General features: G+C 42.4%; 1 protein-coding gene across 5 annotated transcripts in view; it reads left to right on the plus strand.

Annotated features, from left to right (window-relative positions):
- Positions 1–13612: 13612 nt before the first annotated feature.
- The window catches only part of GPNMB (glycoprotein (transmembrane) nmb), a 29507-nt gene continuing 24396 nt past the window's right edge, over positions 13613–18723 (plus strand). For 3 of the 5 annotated variants that reach the window (XM_011973931.1, XM_011973932.1, XM_011973933.1), the window contains exon 1: positions 13983–14347. In XM_011973931.1, coding sequence (XP_011829321.1) covers positions 14278–14347 — 70 coding nt within the window. In that variant the 5' untranslated portion in view covers positions 13983–14277. Of the gene's footprint in view, positions 14348–18723 lie in introns of all 5 variants that reach the window. The other 2 variants (XM_011973930.1, XM_011973934.1) reach the window with 2 other exon arrangements.

Genomic DNA, 18723 nt, shown 5'->3' on the forward strand with positions numbered 1-18723 from the left:
GTCCAACGGCAGATTCTGGAACCAGACAGCAGGGATTCAAATGCCAGATCCAGTACTTACTAGCTGTGTGATCTTGGGCAAATCACTTCTCTCTGTGCCCTAGTCTCCTCATCTATAAAATTGGAGTACCTACCCCAAGGGGCTGTCGTGAGTGTGTAGAATGCTTCGATTATTGTCCAGCATATGAAAAGCAATCGTCACAGTCATCATTATGTCCTGGGTGGATGACAGTGACTTTCCCATCCAGCCTTCACAACGTTGCCAGAATGGTCTTCCTGGAAGTCTGCTCCTGTCCTTCCTCACATTCCTGCTCCCTAACACAGGATCTGCCTCTCCCGCTAGGAGGATGTCCCCAGGTGATAAACTACTTTCACTCAGAAGGCAGGAATAAGCAGGAAGCCCCCAGGTCACAACAGGAAACTGAGCTGCTTTTTCAAGATGTTCTTCAATTTTTTTTTTTTTTTTTTTTGGTTATTAACCTAGGTGAGGAGAGTTGAGTTCATTTCATTCCTCAGTTCAAGGCACATGTTTGCCATTAGTCAGCGTAAGTCCCTTCTCTTGCTTTATATTTTATTTATTCTCTTTTATCCACTTTCCTTACTCCCACATCCGCCTACCCCACCATTCTGTTTCCAAGTATCTGTTTAAAGGGAGTGTTGTGGTGGTGAATGCCTGACTTCAAGTTACACAGCTGATGAATGGAGTGTTCCCCACACAGTCTTAAGATCCATGCTGCCATGAGGACTTCTCATCTTCTCTTCTGACATCTGCCTGCGACTACCTGGTGTGTATCCTTATATTTCACTCTCCCCTTCCCAGGTGACAGACACCCAGGTTGCCTCCAATCATCCTCTGCAATGAACCAGGGAAAAGAAGGGTTTCTCGGAAGATGGTACCAGGAAATCTTGCTACTATGTGGATAAAAATACAGCTGGATCCCCACCTAACACTCCATATAAAGTGAACTCTAGGTCAGGTTGATTAAAGATCAAAATATAGGGCGTAGAGGCTCACACCTGTAATCCCAGCACTTTGAGAGGCCGAGGCAGGTGGATCACCTGAGCTCAGGAGTTCGAGACCAGCCTGGCCAATATAGTGAAACCTCATCTCTACTAAAAATACAAAAATTAACTGGATGAGGTGGCATACACCTGTAGTCCCAGCTTCTTGGGAGGCTGAGGCACCAGAGTCACTTGAACCTGGGAGGCGGAGTTTGCAGTGAGCTGAGATCATGCCACGGCATTCCCACCTGGGTGACAGAACGAGACTCCATCTTAAAAAAAAAAAGACCAAAATATAAAGCAATGAGATTACTAGAAGGAAATGTAGGTGAATGAATATCTCAGTGACCTAGGGAAAGAACCTCTCAGGCAAAAATTCAGATACATACAATTCCTTGAACATTTCTTCCATTCAGATTGGTTTTCCAGTTCTCGCTCACCTCTTGGTCAGCCCTTCTCAATGGCTGAGAGATTATCTTTTGTTTAAGGATAAAAGTGGAAGAAAATCAAAACCTTGAAGCCTGCATTTTCTCTACCTTCAGTGTTGTGTCTTTTTTTTCTTCTTCTTCTTCTAGGTTTCTCCTTTGCCCAGAACAGAGGTCAGCAAACTATGGCCGTGAGGCAAATCCAGCCCACCACATATTTTCATACAGCCTACTAAGAAAGATTTTTACATCTTAATTGGTTAAGTCAGAGAAACAAAATAAGAATAATATTTCGTGACACATTAACATTATGTGAAATACAACTCTCACTGTTCATGTGTTTGATTGGAACACAGACTGTGGATGGCTGCTTTCTCACAACTGCACAGTTAAGTAGTTATGACAGAGACCATATGGCCCACAAAGCCAAAAATATGTACTACCTGGCCCTTTGCAGAAAAAAAAATGCCAACCCCTGAACTCTTGTGTGCCCCTTGAGGATGGATATCATATCCAATATTTGTCTTATTTCCCTGACTGCTCAGCACAGGGCCTAGCAGGTAATTGGTGCTATTTCCATCACTTTGCACTACTTTTGGTTTCAAGTAACAGAATACCCTACCGACAGGATTTTGGTTTTCATATAACAAGAACTCTAGAGAGAAAACTGGCACTGCTTCAAACTCTGTGGCGTTGGATCGGGCCCTTGAGTCAATGCCTCTTCCCCCTGCCCACATGGTTTCAGGATGGTCACAGCACCCATCTCCTTGGATCATTTCCTCATACAACCTTTGTTGAAAGACAGAACATGCACAGCAACATGTGCAAATAACTTGACCTAGTAAACAAGTCAAGGAGGAAAATAATCCTTGGAGCCCCAAAGCAGACTTCCTCTCATGGCATTAGCCAGGAGTGGATCACATGCTCCCTCACACTAGGGTCTGGACCCCTTCCCTTGAGAACTAGAGGTTTCCACCCAAAACTGCAGCAGCATCAGGGAATGAGGAATCAAGAAATGTCTTTGGGGTCGGCAAAGAAAAGTATCTGCCCCAAGGCTGATTAATAGGGAGGCTGATTTCTGACTTTTGAAAGACAACCCAGAAATTAGAACTATTTTTTATGCGCAGAACCAAATTTAATTCCAACCTCTCCTGAGATGGGTAACTCATTTTAAAATAAGATAATTTCTTGGTGGGGCGCAGTGGCTCATGTCTGTCATCCCAGCACTTTGGAAGGCCGAGGTGGGCTGATCACTTGAGGTCAGGAGTTCGAGACCAACCTGGCAAACATGACAAAACCCTGTCTCCATTAAAAATACAAAAGTTAGTGTGGGATTACAGCTGTGTGTCACCACACCTGTAATCCCAGCTACTCAGGGGGCTGAGGCAGGAGAATCATTTGAACCCGTAAGGTGGAGGTTGCAGTGAGATTGCACCACTGCTCTCCAGTGTGGGCAATAGGAAAAGATAATTTCTTCAAGTTGTTTCACATGGTTTTGAAATCATAGAAGCACCAAAGTTAGCTGAGTAGCTTTTATAAGTTCTGGGTGGCCTTTTCTAATCAAATTCAATGTTCCACAGTCAGGACTTTTCTGCTGCTGAACAGTCACATGGTGTAAGGCTGTAAGTTGAAGAGTGTCCCATAGGCCTTGTGCAGTAAAAGCTCTGCTCTTCATCATAATGGTTGACTCATCAGGACCATCAGAGTCATCTCTTGCAATAGTTAAGCAATCAAACTTACAGTTTGAGCTATAGTAATGGCATATAACCAAAGTACACAATCAGTGTCGAAAAGGAAGACAGGGATGTGAACACACAGGTTCCCAGGAGACGCGGAGCCAGAGCTCAGCATGGGATCCCAGCCCCGGTGAGTCAGAGCCCACGAGCATGCCCTGGCAGGTAGTCCGTTTGATTCTCCCGGCTCACAGGTTGTATGCTTTGCCTGTGACCCTCTGCCTACAAGACTCAGCAGATGAGCAAATGAAGGCCCAATCAAACAAGAACTAACAAGAAATGCAACATAACTTTTAAAATTGGATGTCTTGAAATGCATCCCAGCACTTTGGGAGGCCGAGGTAGGTTGATCGCTTGAGACCAGGAGTTCGAGACCAGCCTGGCCAACATGGTGAAACTCTATCTCTACTAAAAATACAAAAATTAGCCAGGCATGGTGGCGGGCGCCTGTAATCCCAGCTACTCAGGAGATTGAGGCAGGAGAATCGCTTGAACCTGGGAGGCAGAGGTTACAGTGAACTGAGATCGTGCCACTGCATTCCAGCCTGGGTGACAAAGGAGAGAGAAAGAGAGAGAGGGAGAGAAAGAGAAAGAAATAAAAAGTGCCAACTTTACAGAGAGCTCTGAGATGATGGTTTTTTACACCTTTTTAAAATTTCCTTGCTCTGCTTGTTCCTTACCAGCGTTTCTCAACTTTTTTTCAGTCTGTGACTTTGGTGGAATCTGTCTCCCCACTCTCCCTGTCCTGCTCTGACCATCCCATCTGACCCAGGTATGAACACAGAGTCCATCCACACAGTCCTCCCCAAGAGGAACTTGGAGGAAGTAGGGGCGATGGTAAGAAATTACAGACATCTATGGGGCAAATAAAATACTGTTTGCATAAAATACTGATTGCAATTGCTTTGACCAATCAAGTGCGTAGTCCTGACTTTGTAGATGTTTCCTAACGTCAGAAGACTGCGAAGAATTGCTCAAAAGAGCAACAAAAAACATCTAAACTTTAAAACATCAACTACTGCTAGGAACCAGCGTCTGTCTATACGTCCGGAAGTTTAACTATAACCAAGAGGGCGCTCTCTGCATCAGTCAAATATTGCACCTTTTGTGACCTCTTGTTACCTGCTGCCCAACACACACACTCACTCACTCAAAAATCTTAATAGAATTTCCATTTTGTGGAGAATGGGTGGAAAGGAAGGGAGTCAAGAGAGCTGTGGCAGCTTCCCCCCATAGCCCTTTCCACCCTATCTGCAGGTTCCTGGATAGAACGATGTGGGAAGCCCTGATGCTCGGCCCTAAATCTAACTCTGCTCAGCGGCTCGGCTCTGGAATGTCATCCTGTTTCGTTTTATACAGCTGTGCACACTCTTTACTGCATTGTGTTTCTTTTGCCTCTATTTCCATATTTAGCCTTTAGTTAGAGGTTCTGAGCAAAACTTCCATTTCATTTGCAGTCATTCCATTGTAAAGAATTAGTGAAAATATACCATTTAGCTATAAATATTTGAGCTTTTGAATTCACATGATTAATTAAAGGGAAGTAAATACATGTGCAAGAAAGTTATTGTCCAGGCCCAGTGAACTAAGAAAACTCTGAAGGTAGAGGGTAAGATGGGAAACTTCTGGAATGTAGCCTCTTATAAAAAAGGATCTGCTATAACAAGCAAGAGTGTGTTCATATATATATATATATATATATGTATTTATTTATATTTTAAGAGTGTGTTTTTATATAGGAGAGCTGAGGTATATATATCATTACATTTATGTAAATATTCTCTATGAGAGCATGTTCTAAACATTTTTCAGAATTTCCCCATATAGACTAAAATCAGAGAACCTTGCTGCTTTTTATGTGCATGAAACTTTAATTTGTTTGATAAATTTCTTGTGAGAATAGGAATAGCCTGTCTTACTGACATAAGGTCTCCAAGCCTCAATCAATTCATAAGAATGTTTCAGAGCCTGCTCTATGCCTGGCCCTGTGGTGAGTCTGTAGATATTTCTGTTTAAATCATATCATCTTTAATTTAATGAATGAAAAGTGATTGGAAGATGTGATGCACTGCAAAGGAAGTAATTATCAGGTATGTGGTATTCTTGTCCAAAACACATAACCTGAATCTACATCACACAACTCCAAAATGAGGGGCACTCTATTAAAAACCAGCCTATGTTCTTCAAAAATATTAATGTCATGAAAGACAAAGTTAGGAATGTTCCAAATTAAAGGAGACGAAAGAGACATGACAACAATATATAAAGCATGATCCTTGATTGGATCCCGAATTAGAGGGGGAATTGCTATAAAGCATGTTATTGGGATAATTGGCAAAATTTGGGGATTAGATAGTAGTATTGTATTAATGTTAAATTTCATGATTTTGATAACTGCACTGTACTTACATTAAGAGAATGTCGTTGATCTCTGGAAATAGCAGCTGAAGAAAATAAGAGTAAAGGAGTATGATGTCTGCAACTTATAGTTCATTATAAAACTAATAATAAGTATATATGCTTACATACACACATATATGTAAATTAGATATCGTGCATATGTGGCAAAATTTTAACATTGGTAAATCTGGGTAAAGGATACATAATAGTTCTTGTACTATTCTTTTTTTTTTTTTTTTTGAGACGGAGTTTCACTGTTTCTCCTAGGCTGGAGTGCAACGGTGAACTTCGGCCTCCCAGGTTCAAGTAATTCTCCTACCTCAGCCTTCTGAGTAGCTGGGATTACAGGCACCCACCACCACACCAACTAATTTTTGTATTTTTAGTAGAGACAGGGTTTCACCATGTTGGTCAGACTGGTCTCAAACTACTGACCTCGTGATCCTCCCGCCTCAACCTCCCAAAGTGCTGGAATTACAGGCATGAGCCACCACGCCTGGCCCTCTTGTACTATTTTTGTAACTCTTCTGTATGTTGGAAATTATTTCAAAATGAAATTAAATTTTATAAAATTGTTGGTACATACCCTACACTTGTCCTGAAATTAGTTGCCTTGCAAGATTTTACTCTTGGCTAACACTTAAACATAACACTTAAACATTATCAGAGCAAGGCACTGATGACTAGGTTGAGATCAAAAAGTTTTACAAGCAAGTTTTGCAAGATTTATTTCTACTTTGAAAAGAAAGTTGGAGACGGACAGTCGGGTGTGGGGAGTGGTCATTAAATCAATTACGTGTGATGGGAACTTGGCCTCTACATTTCCACTTCTTTATTGCCACTCCTGGGAAGTTGGTCAGAGAAAAAAATACAAGATGCACATGCAAATATATTCCCTGTGATACTCACTTTCCATAAAAATCAGGCACAGCCCTGTCCCCTGGCCCACTGGAGCCTGTCACCCTCAGAGCTGGGAGGCCTCAGCACTTCCCTGGGCCAGGGTTTCCACACCTTTCCCCGCTGAGAGAGGCCCAAGCTGTGGCCCCTCCAGAAGCCTTTTGTGTCCCTCCAGAACTGCGCCGTCCAATACAGTAGCTGCTGGCACATGTGGCTGCGAGCTCCTGCAATGAGCTGGTCTGAACTGTCATGTGCTGTCAGTGCAAAACTCACACCGGGTTTCAGAGACTTTGCACACACAAACAAAGATCTCAGTAATTTCATATAGTGATTACATATTGAAATTACAATGTTTTAAATATATTGAATAAAGTACATTATTTAAATAATTTCAACTGCTGCTTTTTACTTTTTATTTAATGTGGCTACCAGGAAATTTAATATCATTCACATTTCTCTTCCACTATGAAATAGTAATTAAAAAAAAATCATATACGTGGTTCACATTATGTTTGTATTAAGCAGCCCTCCCCAGAAGCAGATGAAACTGCACAGCCCCTTCCTCACGCCCTGGCTGCACACCCTGTCATGCTCTGAGACATTAATATTAACCATATATGTATATATGGTTATATATGGTTAATATATATTACCATATATTAATATTAACCATATATAACCATATATACATATACATATATAATGTATATAATATATATACATATACATATATAATGTTATATAAATGTGTATGTATATATAAGTTTATACATATATAGTACATTTTTTTAAAAAATTGCTTTTCTAGAGACAAGGTTTCACTATGTTGCCCAGGCTGGAGTGTGGTGGGTATTCACATGGCTCACTGCAGCCTCCAACTCCTGGCTTCCAGCAACTGCCCCTGTCTCAGCCTCCCAAGTAGCTAGAACCACAGGTGTGTGCCACCATGCCCAGCTATTATTAACCATTTTAAAGTAAACAATTCAGTGGCATCTTGTACATTCACAATGTTGTGACGCCACCACCTCTGTCTAGTTCCTAAACATTTTTTTTATTCCCGAATGAAATTCCATACGCATTAAGCAATTACTCTCCATTCCTTCCTTTCCACAGCCCCTGACAATCACCAATCTGCTTTCTGTCTCTATGGATTTGCCTATTCTAGACATGTCATATAAATGGAATCACAGAATATGTGGCCTTTTGTGCCTGATTTCGTTCACTCAGCATCATGTTTTTGAGTTTCACCCATGTTATAGCATGTATTACTACTTCATTCCTTTTTGAAAATGTTCCTTCTTTTAATCATATTGTTCTCACCCACTTGGAGTGCTCTCTGCCTAGCCTCTTTTGTGCTTAGCCAATTTAACTCTTCATTTAAGAACTAGGCCGGGCATGGTGGCTCACAGCCATAATCCCAGGGCTTTGGGAGGCTGAGGCAGGAAGATTGTTTGAGGCTAGGAGTTTGAGACCACCTTGGGCAAGATAGTGAGGCCTCATCTCTACAAAAAAGAAAAAATTAGCAAGGCATGTTGGCCCACACCTGTAGTCCCAGCTGCTCGTGAGGCTTGAGCCCAGGAGCTAGAGGCTGCAGTGAGCCATGATCATGCCACTGCACTCCAACCTGGGCAACAGAGCGAGACCTTGTCTCTCACGGAGCGAGACTTTGTCTCTAAAGCAAAAACAAAATAAACCATATATGTATATATGGTTTTATAGTAACTAAGTCAAGTTATACTTCTTACATAAAGACCTTTCTGTATCCTCCATCTCTCTGCACTCCTGTAGTTCTGTCTTTATGACTTAGTTTGACTGCCACACGATGTTTAGGATTTATTTTTAAATACTCCAGTAGATAATGTTACTGCAGAAGGTGGACAAAACAAGATTGGCCATATATTGATGATCACTGAAGTAGGTGAGGAGTACATGGAAGTTTATTATGTTAGTCTGTTTTTGTGTATGTTTGGAAATTCCTATAATAAAAAATGTAAATAATGTCTCATACTATGCCTACCTTGAGGGTTAATGTCTTATCTTCACAATGAGCGCCTATGCTCCTAAGATTGTTGTTCATGACTTGTAGATGATGGCTACTTTAGAAAAGAGGACCTACATCGGTGCTTGCTGAATTAAACTCTATCTTAGGTGCCAAAAATTCCATTGAGAAAAGCTGGATTTAGGTGTCAGAATAAAGATACAAGGTGCTATTCTAGCTTTTGTTTCCTGGCCTTTATTCTACAGTCAACCTCCTTTTTGATTTCTGCTCTAGCTTCTTCTCTCATGGGCTTATGATTAAGCTTCAGTGAATGCCTGCAGTGCCCCTGCTCCAGTGTACTGAGGCATTTCTGGATAGCCCATAGTTATATTAAAATTAAGAACCATCTGGGTATGGTGGTGCATGCATTTAATGCCAGCTATGAGAGAGGCTGTAGCAGAGGATCGCTTGAGCCCAGGACTCCCAGGAGTTCAAGGCCAGGCTGGGCAGGGTAGCAATATCCCATCTCTAAGTTAATTGATTAATTAACTGGAAGCCAAGTTTGCATTCAGATTTCTATGTTGGCCCCTCCCTTTTTTCTCACTCCATAGATCCCATTCTGCTTCTCCCACTATGTCTCCCTGTTCTATGGGCACTAAAGGTAGAAGAGAAAAGAGCATATTCGCCATTGCTTTCACATCTGCACAATGAGTATTCGTGTCTTACTCTCCTTCTATACTGTAATTCAGAGAAAGTGGTCTAAAAACAATAGTAGGATGAAATATGGTGATCATCCACATTTTTCTGTTTCTTTTTCTTTTCTTTTTTTTTTTTTTTTTTTTTTTTTTTTGAGATGGAGTCTCACTTTGTTTCCCAGGCGGGAGTTCAGTGGCTCAATCTCGGCTCACTGCAACCTCTGCCTCCTAGCTTCAAGCAATTCTCCTGCCTCAGCCTCCAGAGTAGCTGGGATTACAGGTGCCTGCCATCACACTCAGCTACTTTTTGTATTTTTAATAGAGATGGGGTTTCACCATGTTGGCCAGGCTGGTCTCAAACTCCTGACCTCAGATGATCCGCTCACCTTGGCCTCCCAGAGTGCTGGGATTACAGGCATGAGCCACTGCACCTGGCCATCATCCACATTTTTCTATACCTATTGCTCTTTGTCACTTCAAATGGAGCCAGTAATTCCATGAGAAGAGTCCTTTTTTAAAAAAATGTTTGCAGCCAGCACTCCAAGAAGAAAGCCCCTTTGCCTGCATCCAGTGTCAAATTCCTCCAGGTGAAAAAACAGGCTAAAAACACAGTAGCCATTGTCACTGCAAAGGTGACTGAAAAGGATGCACTAACCTTTGGGTTTTTTTTTTGTTTGTTTGTTTGTTTTTTTTTTGAGACAGGGTCCCACTTTGTCACCCAGGCTGGAGTGCAGTGGCTCTATCACGGCTCACTGCAGCCCCGACCTCTGGGCTCCATTGATTCTGCCACCTCAGCCTCCCGAGTAGCTGGGACTATAGGCATCCACTACTATGCCTGGCTCATCTTTTTTATTTTTTGTAGAGATGGGGTCTCACTATGTTACCCAAACTGGTTTTGAACTCCTGAACTTAAGCAATCCTCCCGCCTCTACCTCCCAAAGTGCTGGAATTACAGGGATGAGCCACCGCATCTGGCCTGTGATTAACTTTCTTTTCTTTTTCCAAAAAGCTAGGGAAACACATTTTGGTGGGAGAGTAATTTCAAAGCTTAGTAAACCTGAAAACAAGGGATTTTAATTACCTATTCATGCAGAGAATACCCAGACAGGAGAGACTGAAGAACTATACACAAAACGGAAGTCTCTGAGTCATTGGCTAATGCTTAAATCTGAAAACCATGGCTCTGATTATGACATGTTAAAACGCCCACATTGGGACAGGGCAGTCACATGCGCTGTCTCTCTCTTTGAACTGATTCCTCTACCTGTAGTTTGTTCTTGCCTTTCTATTCTGCCAAATATCAAAGCTTTGTTTCAACAAGTCTGTAACCTGTGAGAGGTACTTTCTATCACTGCTTCCATCACATGCTTTCTTCAAAAATAGAATTTGTTGAGCTGGTGCAATGGTGTGCACCTGAAATCCCAGCGACTTGAGAAGCTGAAGGGGGGAATTGCTTGAGCCCAGGAGTTCGAGTCCAGCCTGGGCAACATAGTGATACCTCATCTCTATAAAAATAAAAATAAATTGTTTTTACCATGTCATCTGCTGTATAACTGTGCTAGACAGAATAATGGCCCCCAAAGATTTCCACATCCTAACCCCCAGGACCTGTAAATATATTATATGGCAAGGAGCAGATGAAGGTTGCTAATCAGCTGGACTTAAGGCAAGGAGATGATTTCAGATTATCTAGGGGGGCCCAGTATAATCACGAGGGTCCTTGCGAGTGGGAGAGGGAGACGTGGGAATCAGTGCCAGAGGGCTACAATGCTGGAGACAGAGGGGCCAATGAGCCAGGAAATGTGGGCAGCCCCTAGAAGCTGGAAAGGCAAGGAAATCAATTCTGCCCTAGAGCCGCCCTGCCAGCACTGTGATGTTAGTCCAGTGAGGCCATTTCACTCTTCAGCTTCCAGAAATGTAAGATCATAAATTTGTGTTGTTTGCAGACTCCAAGTTTCTGACCATTTTTTGGGAGAAAAGGATCTTAACTAATTTTTATAATCTTGCTCAGAAACACCAGTTTGAATTGAGCAATTCCTAAAATTTAAGATGTTAATTCCTTTTTCTTTTTTCTTTCCCTGAAAAACTAAGGAAAAACATTTTGGTAGGAGAGTAATTTCAAAGCTTAGTAAACCTGGAGACAGTTCAAACACCAGTTTAAACTGAGCAGTTCCTAAAATTAAAGATGTGAATTCCTTGGCAGCCTGCCGGGATTCCTGGGTGTGGCTACTGCCTGCCATTTCCACCGTCTCCCGTGGGGTGGCTGCCTCAGTCCTCACAGCCCAAGTATCGCTCCTCAAGTCGGGACTGTGGCCACCAGGAGGAGTGTCAGAAGCCAAGAGAAGACAATTTGGGGCATTTCTCAAAAGTTGACTATTTGCTTTCCTCAACATCATTTCCAAACAGAATAATTGTATCTGTAATTCCAGATAATTGAGATGTTTCCCTTTTCATTTCTCAATTACCTTAAGGCCAGTTGATTAGCAACCTTCATCCTCCCAAGCCATATAATGTATTTACCAGACCTAGAGATGAGGATCTGAAAGGAACGATTCTTCTTTCTTTTCTTTCTTTTTTTTTTTTTTCTTTCTTTTCTTTTTTTTTTTTAAGAGATGAGGTCTCACTCTGTTGCCCAGACTGGACTCAAACTCCTGGGCTTAACAATTTTCCCGCTTCAGCCTCTCAAATCACTGGGACTTCAGGTACACATCACTACACCAGCTCAAAAAATGATTTCAACAAAATATTTCAAACTTTCTTTACAGTATAATTTTATCTTTCCGAAGCAAACAAATAAGCTTGAGAATATTCTTTACCCAAAATGGCCCTGTCTCTGTGTCCTACACAGAGTTAACTACTTTATATATTGTCAACCATAGATTATCAGGAGACAGATTATCCAACCTGTAGTTCTTTGGAGTCAAGCTCTTTCTCTTGTTCTCTTATTCACCTCTGTCCAGCTGCCTACATTTTGACTCTTGTCCTATCTGTGCCCCTTCTCCTTGATTGTGCAGGGAAGGAAAAAAGACATAAAAGTTGGTTTGATCATTGTGTCTCCCTAAACAAAATGAAGGTTTTGTTACAGAAGAGTTTAAAACTTCCAATTTATTTAGAGACAGGGTGGCTAATCTGGCCAGAAATATGAGCCAGAACTGTGTCTGCAACGAAGGACAATAATACCTTTGAAAATGTTAATAGTAGCTTTTCCTTAAATTGAAAAGGTTTTTTTTTTTTTTTTTAAATTGTAAAAGTTATGTGTTTGTCATAAAAAGCAAATAGTGCTATAGGCAGCTGAGGTGGGAAGATCACTTGAGGACAGGAGTTCAAGACCAGCCTGGGCAGCATAGTGAGACTTTGTCTCTACAAAAAATAAAAAGCAAATAAAAAATTAGCAGGGTGTGGTGGCGTATGCCTGTAGTCCTACCTACATGGAAGACTGAGGTGGGAGAATCACTTGAGTCTAGGAGTTTGAGGCTGCAATGAGCTATAATCATGCCACTGCACTCTGGCCTGGGTAACAGAGTGAGAGCCTGTCTCTTAAAAAAAAGAAAAATGTTTTTAAGCAATTTAAAAAGCAAATAACTGTCTACATTATTTGCTTTACATTACATGAAACTAATAAGTACTTGCATTATTCCTTTATTCATCTATATTTGAAAATTGTTTTGTTTCAATTATGAATAATGTGTTCCCTTCGTTGTTTTCCCCTTCATATTTGCTGCAAAGGCTGTAAAAGGTACACTACAGAGTTGTGTGCCACCTTAGGGATGGAAGTCAGCCACTCCTGCTGTATGGATTTTAGTTTCATAGGCTATTTCCATTCCTCCTTGACACACTGAACCATAAATCAATACCCCAAGTTTTACCCTTACCTGCAACCAAGGTTTCTACTGTACTGAAAATGGCCATGTGAATGTGAGTTTGAGAAAGGTCACATATGGTAAAGTTTTTGTGTTGCCACATTTTCTGCATATTCTGTAACCAGGAATGATATGACTGTATAAATTTATGTTACAGACACACTTGTTTGTACATTTAATGCCTGCTTTCTATAACATGAAAAAATACACAGAACATTTTATGCAATTGGCCCTGAGTAATGCAACACATAAATGCTTTGAGCAGTTACCAAAAATTATGCAGGTTATTACAAAAGTTATATGGAATTGCACAGATATTCTAAATGTGCTTTTGAGTAAATTTCTCAGCTACCAGAGGCCTGGGCAGCTGTTTCCAGCACATCCTGGCACAACATTCATGTTATCATCCACTTATGTATTCCACAATTTCAAATGATTGATGATACACCTCCTCCATCTTTGCTTCCTCTTGGAGGAAAAAAATATACAAGCAATCACGAGCACAGGAAGAGGTGGACAACTGCATCATAGGAAAGGATGCATAACTGTGAACTCTAAACATGAGCTGAGTGCCTGATGCAGTATAGGAACCAAGTAAGTTGATAATCAGTGAGGCTGGAGGATTGAAATTTTATTTGGTAAAGAATATTGCGCCAGGCGCGGTGGCTCACGCCTGTAATCCCAGCACTTTGGGAGACCGAGGCGGGCAGATCACGAGGTCAGGAGTTTGAGACCAGCCTAGCCAACATAGTGAAACCTGCCTCTACTAAAAATACAAAAAATTAGTCAGGCATGGTGGTGGGCACCTGTAATCCCAGCTACTCGGGAGGCTGAGGCAGGAGAATGGCTTGAACCTGGGAGGTGGAAGTTGCAGTGAGCTGAGATCATGCCATTGCACTCCAGCCTGGGTGACAGTGTGAGACTCCATCTCAAAAAAAAAAAAAGAAAAAGAAAAAAAAATATTGAAATAGAATCTATAGGAAAAAACTCTCCTTGAATCTAGTAAATGTGGAATCACAAAATTGAAATAATGTGCGTCTGAAAAGTGAATAAATAGATGCCAAGAAGGAGTGACTCATAAGCACATGAGTTGTAAGAGGCTGAACTTGAGAGACCAGATCAGGCAATGCCGCTTAATACCATCACATGATCCTCCCCGAGGCCCTGTATTTAATTAAAATAGAGAGGGAGGCACCACAGATGCCAGAAGAGCACTGTTGCTTTTGGTGGATGGGCCCAGAGGAATTCAGAGTTAAACCTTGAGTGCCTGCGTCCCTGAGAATTCAGCATGGAATGTCTCTACTATTTCCTGGGATTTCTGCTCCTGGCTGCAAGATTGCCACTTGATGCTGCCAAACGTGAGTAACCCTCAATTTCTATGTTTAACCCATTCTCTGGCCATTGGCTGAAATGATGGCTAATAATATCCTCTGAACTAGAGGTTGGACTGAAGTTCTTCAGGAAGCATTCATCTCTGGCTCACTCATCTTTTCTTCTGCAAATTGTTGGGAAAGCTGAAACTACAGCAAAATGCCTCCAGCTCCATTCTTTGCTTTCGGCTCATGGAAGGTAAAAACCATGCAGCCCTTCTCTTGTGAAGCTTTTTTCCCATTGCAGTTGTAACCCATTCTTGCCAGACGGTGTTTGGTGGAGGGTTGGACAGCCTCCGGTCACAGAACAAAGCAACTCCATCAACTAAACTGTGTCCAGCTTCCATCCAAAAAGGTGGAGACCTCACATGAAATGGGGTCTCCAATCTGGAGACAAACTCACTAATCTTCCCAGCCCAGAAGCTATTGCTCCTCCTGCGGGGCTTCCTCACAGACCTGCAGGAGCTTGCTGGGAGAGGAGCTGAAACCCAGGCTCTCTACCCTGGTCACGCAGGAGAGGCCAGGGCATTTTTAACAATACTGATACCCACGCAATGAAACCAGAATCTTTGGGAGTGGGGTCAGAGGATCCTTGTTTTAAAAGTTCCTCTTGGGATCTGCCTATGCAGCCACGGTCCAGACCACTGAGTCAGTGTGCAGATTCGCGAGAGGAAGAGAGCTGAGTCGCGGTGACCCTGGGCCTGGGATTGCGGGGACGGGACGGGTGGGAAGCGGCCAGAGGCGCAGCGGCTTCTGCTCGGAGCCGCAGAGGCCTGAGACGTGGGCCGGCCCACAAGACCCCGCGGCCGCGCCCTAACCCTGGGTCTCCCGACTGCGACTGCGACCCGGGAAAAGGCCTGCGTTTTTGGAAAGGAAGTCTCATCACAAGGAGCTGATCCGGAGTCTGCGTGTAGCACGTGCCGGGCCCGCAGTGCGCTGCGCGTCCTCCTAGCAGCCCGCGGAGCCCGGCGCTGTGATGGTCCCGCTTCCCACACGAGGACACGGGCCACAGAGTGGGCAAGGAACTCGCCCCAAGCCACACAGCGGGCAAGCTGAGGAGGCAGCCTTCCATCCTGACCTCTGTCCTTCCTGCCTGGGTTTGGGGTTGGACAGGTTCGGGCTTCCCGCCAGCCTAGGGGCTGGGTCTCCAGTGGTTTTGCTCCGTTTCCTCATTTCCTTCAAAACGAGGAGTTTTCGTTTCCTCATTTGCAAAACTGGGTAATTGGGTTCTTGTGAGATCAGCTGCTTGGCGTGGGAGACATGCATGGTGGGGATTGTTCCTAAGGAGGCAGACTTGCACCCACCCTTAGGATACCTCCCAGGACAGGCTCCTTTAAAGACGAAGGAACACAGAATAGACGAATAGACCCGATGGGGGACACCTGCCCTTATTCCAGCCTCTTTCAAGCCCACTTCGCTCTGCTCAATAAAGCAGATTAGCAGGAGGCTGAATCCGCACTGTTAGCTCAAGAGTCCTCAACCTCTTAGGCAGTGTAACAAAACTCAGCCATTCACCGGGTTCACCTTGCTCTGGACTAAATATTCTGCCCAGAAAAAATAAGGGCAGGCAGAATGTAGCAGTGTATCAAGCACTAAAGATTTCCTGCCGTTTTTCATTCGTAGCCCTGAAGGAAGGAGAAGGTGTGGACAAGGTAGCTGGCGGCAGCCCTGCCACCACCTCTCTGCTGGTGGACACAGCAAGGAGGCCAAAGTGTGAAGGGAGAGTCAGCTGCAGCACTGGGTGTGACCTCAAATTTACCTTCACATTTTTGTATTTGTTGTAGAAATGGATCTTACTATGTTGCCCAGGCTGGTCTCAAACTCCTGGGCTCAATCCTGCCTTGGCCTCCCAGAATGCTAGGACTACAGGCGTGAGCCACCTCATTCGGATGGGTTTATTTTTTTAATTTTTGTAGACACAGGGTTTTGCCATGTTGCCCAAGCTGGTCTGGAACTCCTGGGCTCAGGCAATCACCCACTCTCAGCCTTCCAAAGTGTTGGGATTACAGGCATGAGCCATTGCATCCAGCCTTTATTTTTAAATTCAACTTTTTATTGTGAGGTATTTATAGATTCACATACTGTTGTAAGAAATAATACAGAGAGATCCCCATGCACCCTTTACCCAGTTTGCCCCAGTGGTACCATCATGCAAAACACGACATCACAGCCCAGATATTGACATTGATACAGTCAAAACACAGCAGAGCTCCATCACCAAAGTATTCTCATGCCCTTGTATAGCCAAATCCACTTTCCTCCTTCCAACACTCACCCAGTTCCTGGCAACCACTAATCTGGTTTCCATTTTTATCACTTTGTCATTTCCAAAATTCTATACAAATGGAATTATCTAGTATGTAACCTTTTGAGATTTGCTTTTTTTTAAACCCAACATAATTTCCTGGAACTTCATTGATTTATTGAAGTAACTGCATCAATAGTTTGTTACTCTTTGTCACAGATTAGTATTCCATGGTATGGATGTACCACAGTTTGCTTAACCATTCACCCATTAAAGGACATCTGGGTTATTTCAGTTTGGGCTATTATGAATAAAGCTGCTATAAACATTCATGTGCAGATCTCTGTGTGAATATCAGTTTCGTTTCTCTGGGATGCATGCTAAAGGGTACAATTTCTTGGTTATATGATAGCTGCGTGTTTAATTTTGCAAGAAACTAACAGAGTGGTTGTACCATTTTACATTTCCACTAGCAATGTGTGAGCAATCCAGTTTCTCTACATCCTTGTAAGCATTTGATGTTGTCACTGCTTTTTAGTTAAGTCTTACTGATAGGGATATAGTGATATTTCACTACTGGCTAATGATGTTGAATATCTTCTTGTGTGTTTATTTGCCACAAGATGAATGAAATGGTGAAATATCATTTCATTAATTTTTACCGATTTTTCTAATTGAATCCCGTGGTTTTCTTATAGTGAGTTTCGAAAATTCTTTATATATTCTAAATACTAGTCCTTTATTGGAAGTGTGGTTTACAAATAATTTCTCCCAGTCTGTCGCTTGCCTTTTCATCCTCTTTCATGTCATGTTTCAGAGAGCAAAGGTTTTTTATTTTAATGAGTTCCAACTTCCTTTTATGGGTTGTGTTTGTGTCAATTCTAAGAATTCTTGCCCAGTCCTAGATCCTGAAGATTTCACCTAGGCTTTTTGCTATTTTACAGCACCATATGTTGAAAAGGCTATCTTCCCTCCATTGGATTGTTTTTGCATCTTTGTCTAAAATCCAGTCGGGCACTGTAGTGCTTGCCCGTGGTCCTAGCTAATCGGAAGGCTGGGGCAGGTAGATCACTTGAGCCCAGGAGTTTGAGTCCAGCCTGAGCAACATAGTGAGACCCCCATCTCTTAAAAAAAAAAAAAAAAAAAAATTAGTAGCGCATGCTTGTGTGGGTCTATTTCTGGATTCTCTCTTCTATTCCATTGACCTATGTGCCTATCCCTTGTAACTCTCCTTTTAAGTTTGTACTTTTCCTTGACTTCTGACATTTAAAATCAGAAGAGAAATCTGTGTTTTGATTATGTTCCTGGAAACAATAACTTTCTTTCAAGATCTGAGGAAGAGGAAGACTCTCTGGAACAGTGGAAAGAACTTGTCCTGGGAATCAAAAGATGTGAATCTTGATTGCTACTAAAGATGACCCTAGGTGAATCATATCATTTCCCCAGGCCTGAATTTCTTCATATATAAAATGAAGGGATTTGAACTAAATAATCTTAGTTCTTTTCATATGACTCAAGTGAATTTCCAATTACAAATATTTATTGATAAACACAAATGTCCTCCCCTCACTTAATATCTATTTCCAAATAGGAGCAATCTCATAGAATCACAGGACATTTGGCTTTTGTCATATTTGAAGGCCCAGATAATACACATGGCCTGAGGTCACACAGCCTGTTTAACAACAGAACCAAGGCTAGAAAACAGGTTCCATGACTCCTACTTTGCCGCTCTTTCCCATTCTCTCTGCCTCCCAGAGAAGAAGGGAACCTGTTGCTCCCTTCTCCTACCAGAGAAGAGGAATAGAAGAAATAGGTCAGAGATATGCATCCAATATGGCTTCTCTGAGCACCCACTAAATACCACACCTCATGGAGGATCTCTCCCAGGATTTAAGAGAAGAACAAGACAGAGTTTCTGTCCTCCGAGAGTCTATAGCTAGGCCAAGACATAGAACCATAGAAATTAATGGGAGAAAAGTTTAAGACCATTGGCTGAGGAATACAGACAGTTGAGCTTTGGGCTGTAACAAAGTAGACTAAGACATTTATTATCTTGGTCAGTCCCGAGGTAAGCAGGACTAGAGCAACGGCTCAACAGTTCCATTGAGGGCTCCAT

Source organism: Mandrillus leucophaeus, unplaced genomic scaffold (genome assembly GCF_000951045.1).
Source record: "Mandrillus leucophaeus isolate KB7577 unplaced genomic scaffold, Mleu.le_1.0 Scaffold140, whole genome shotgun sequence".
NCBI lineage: Eukaryota > Metazoa > Chordata > Mammalia > Primates > Cercopithecidae > Mandrillus > Mandrillus leucophaeus.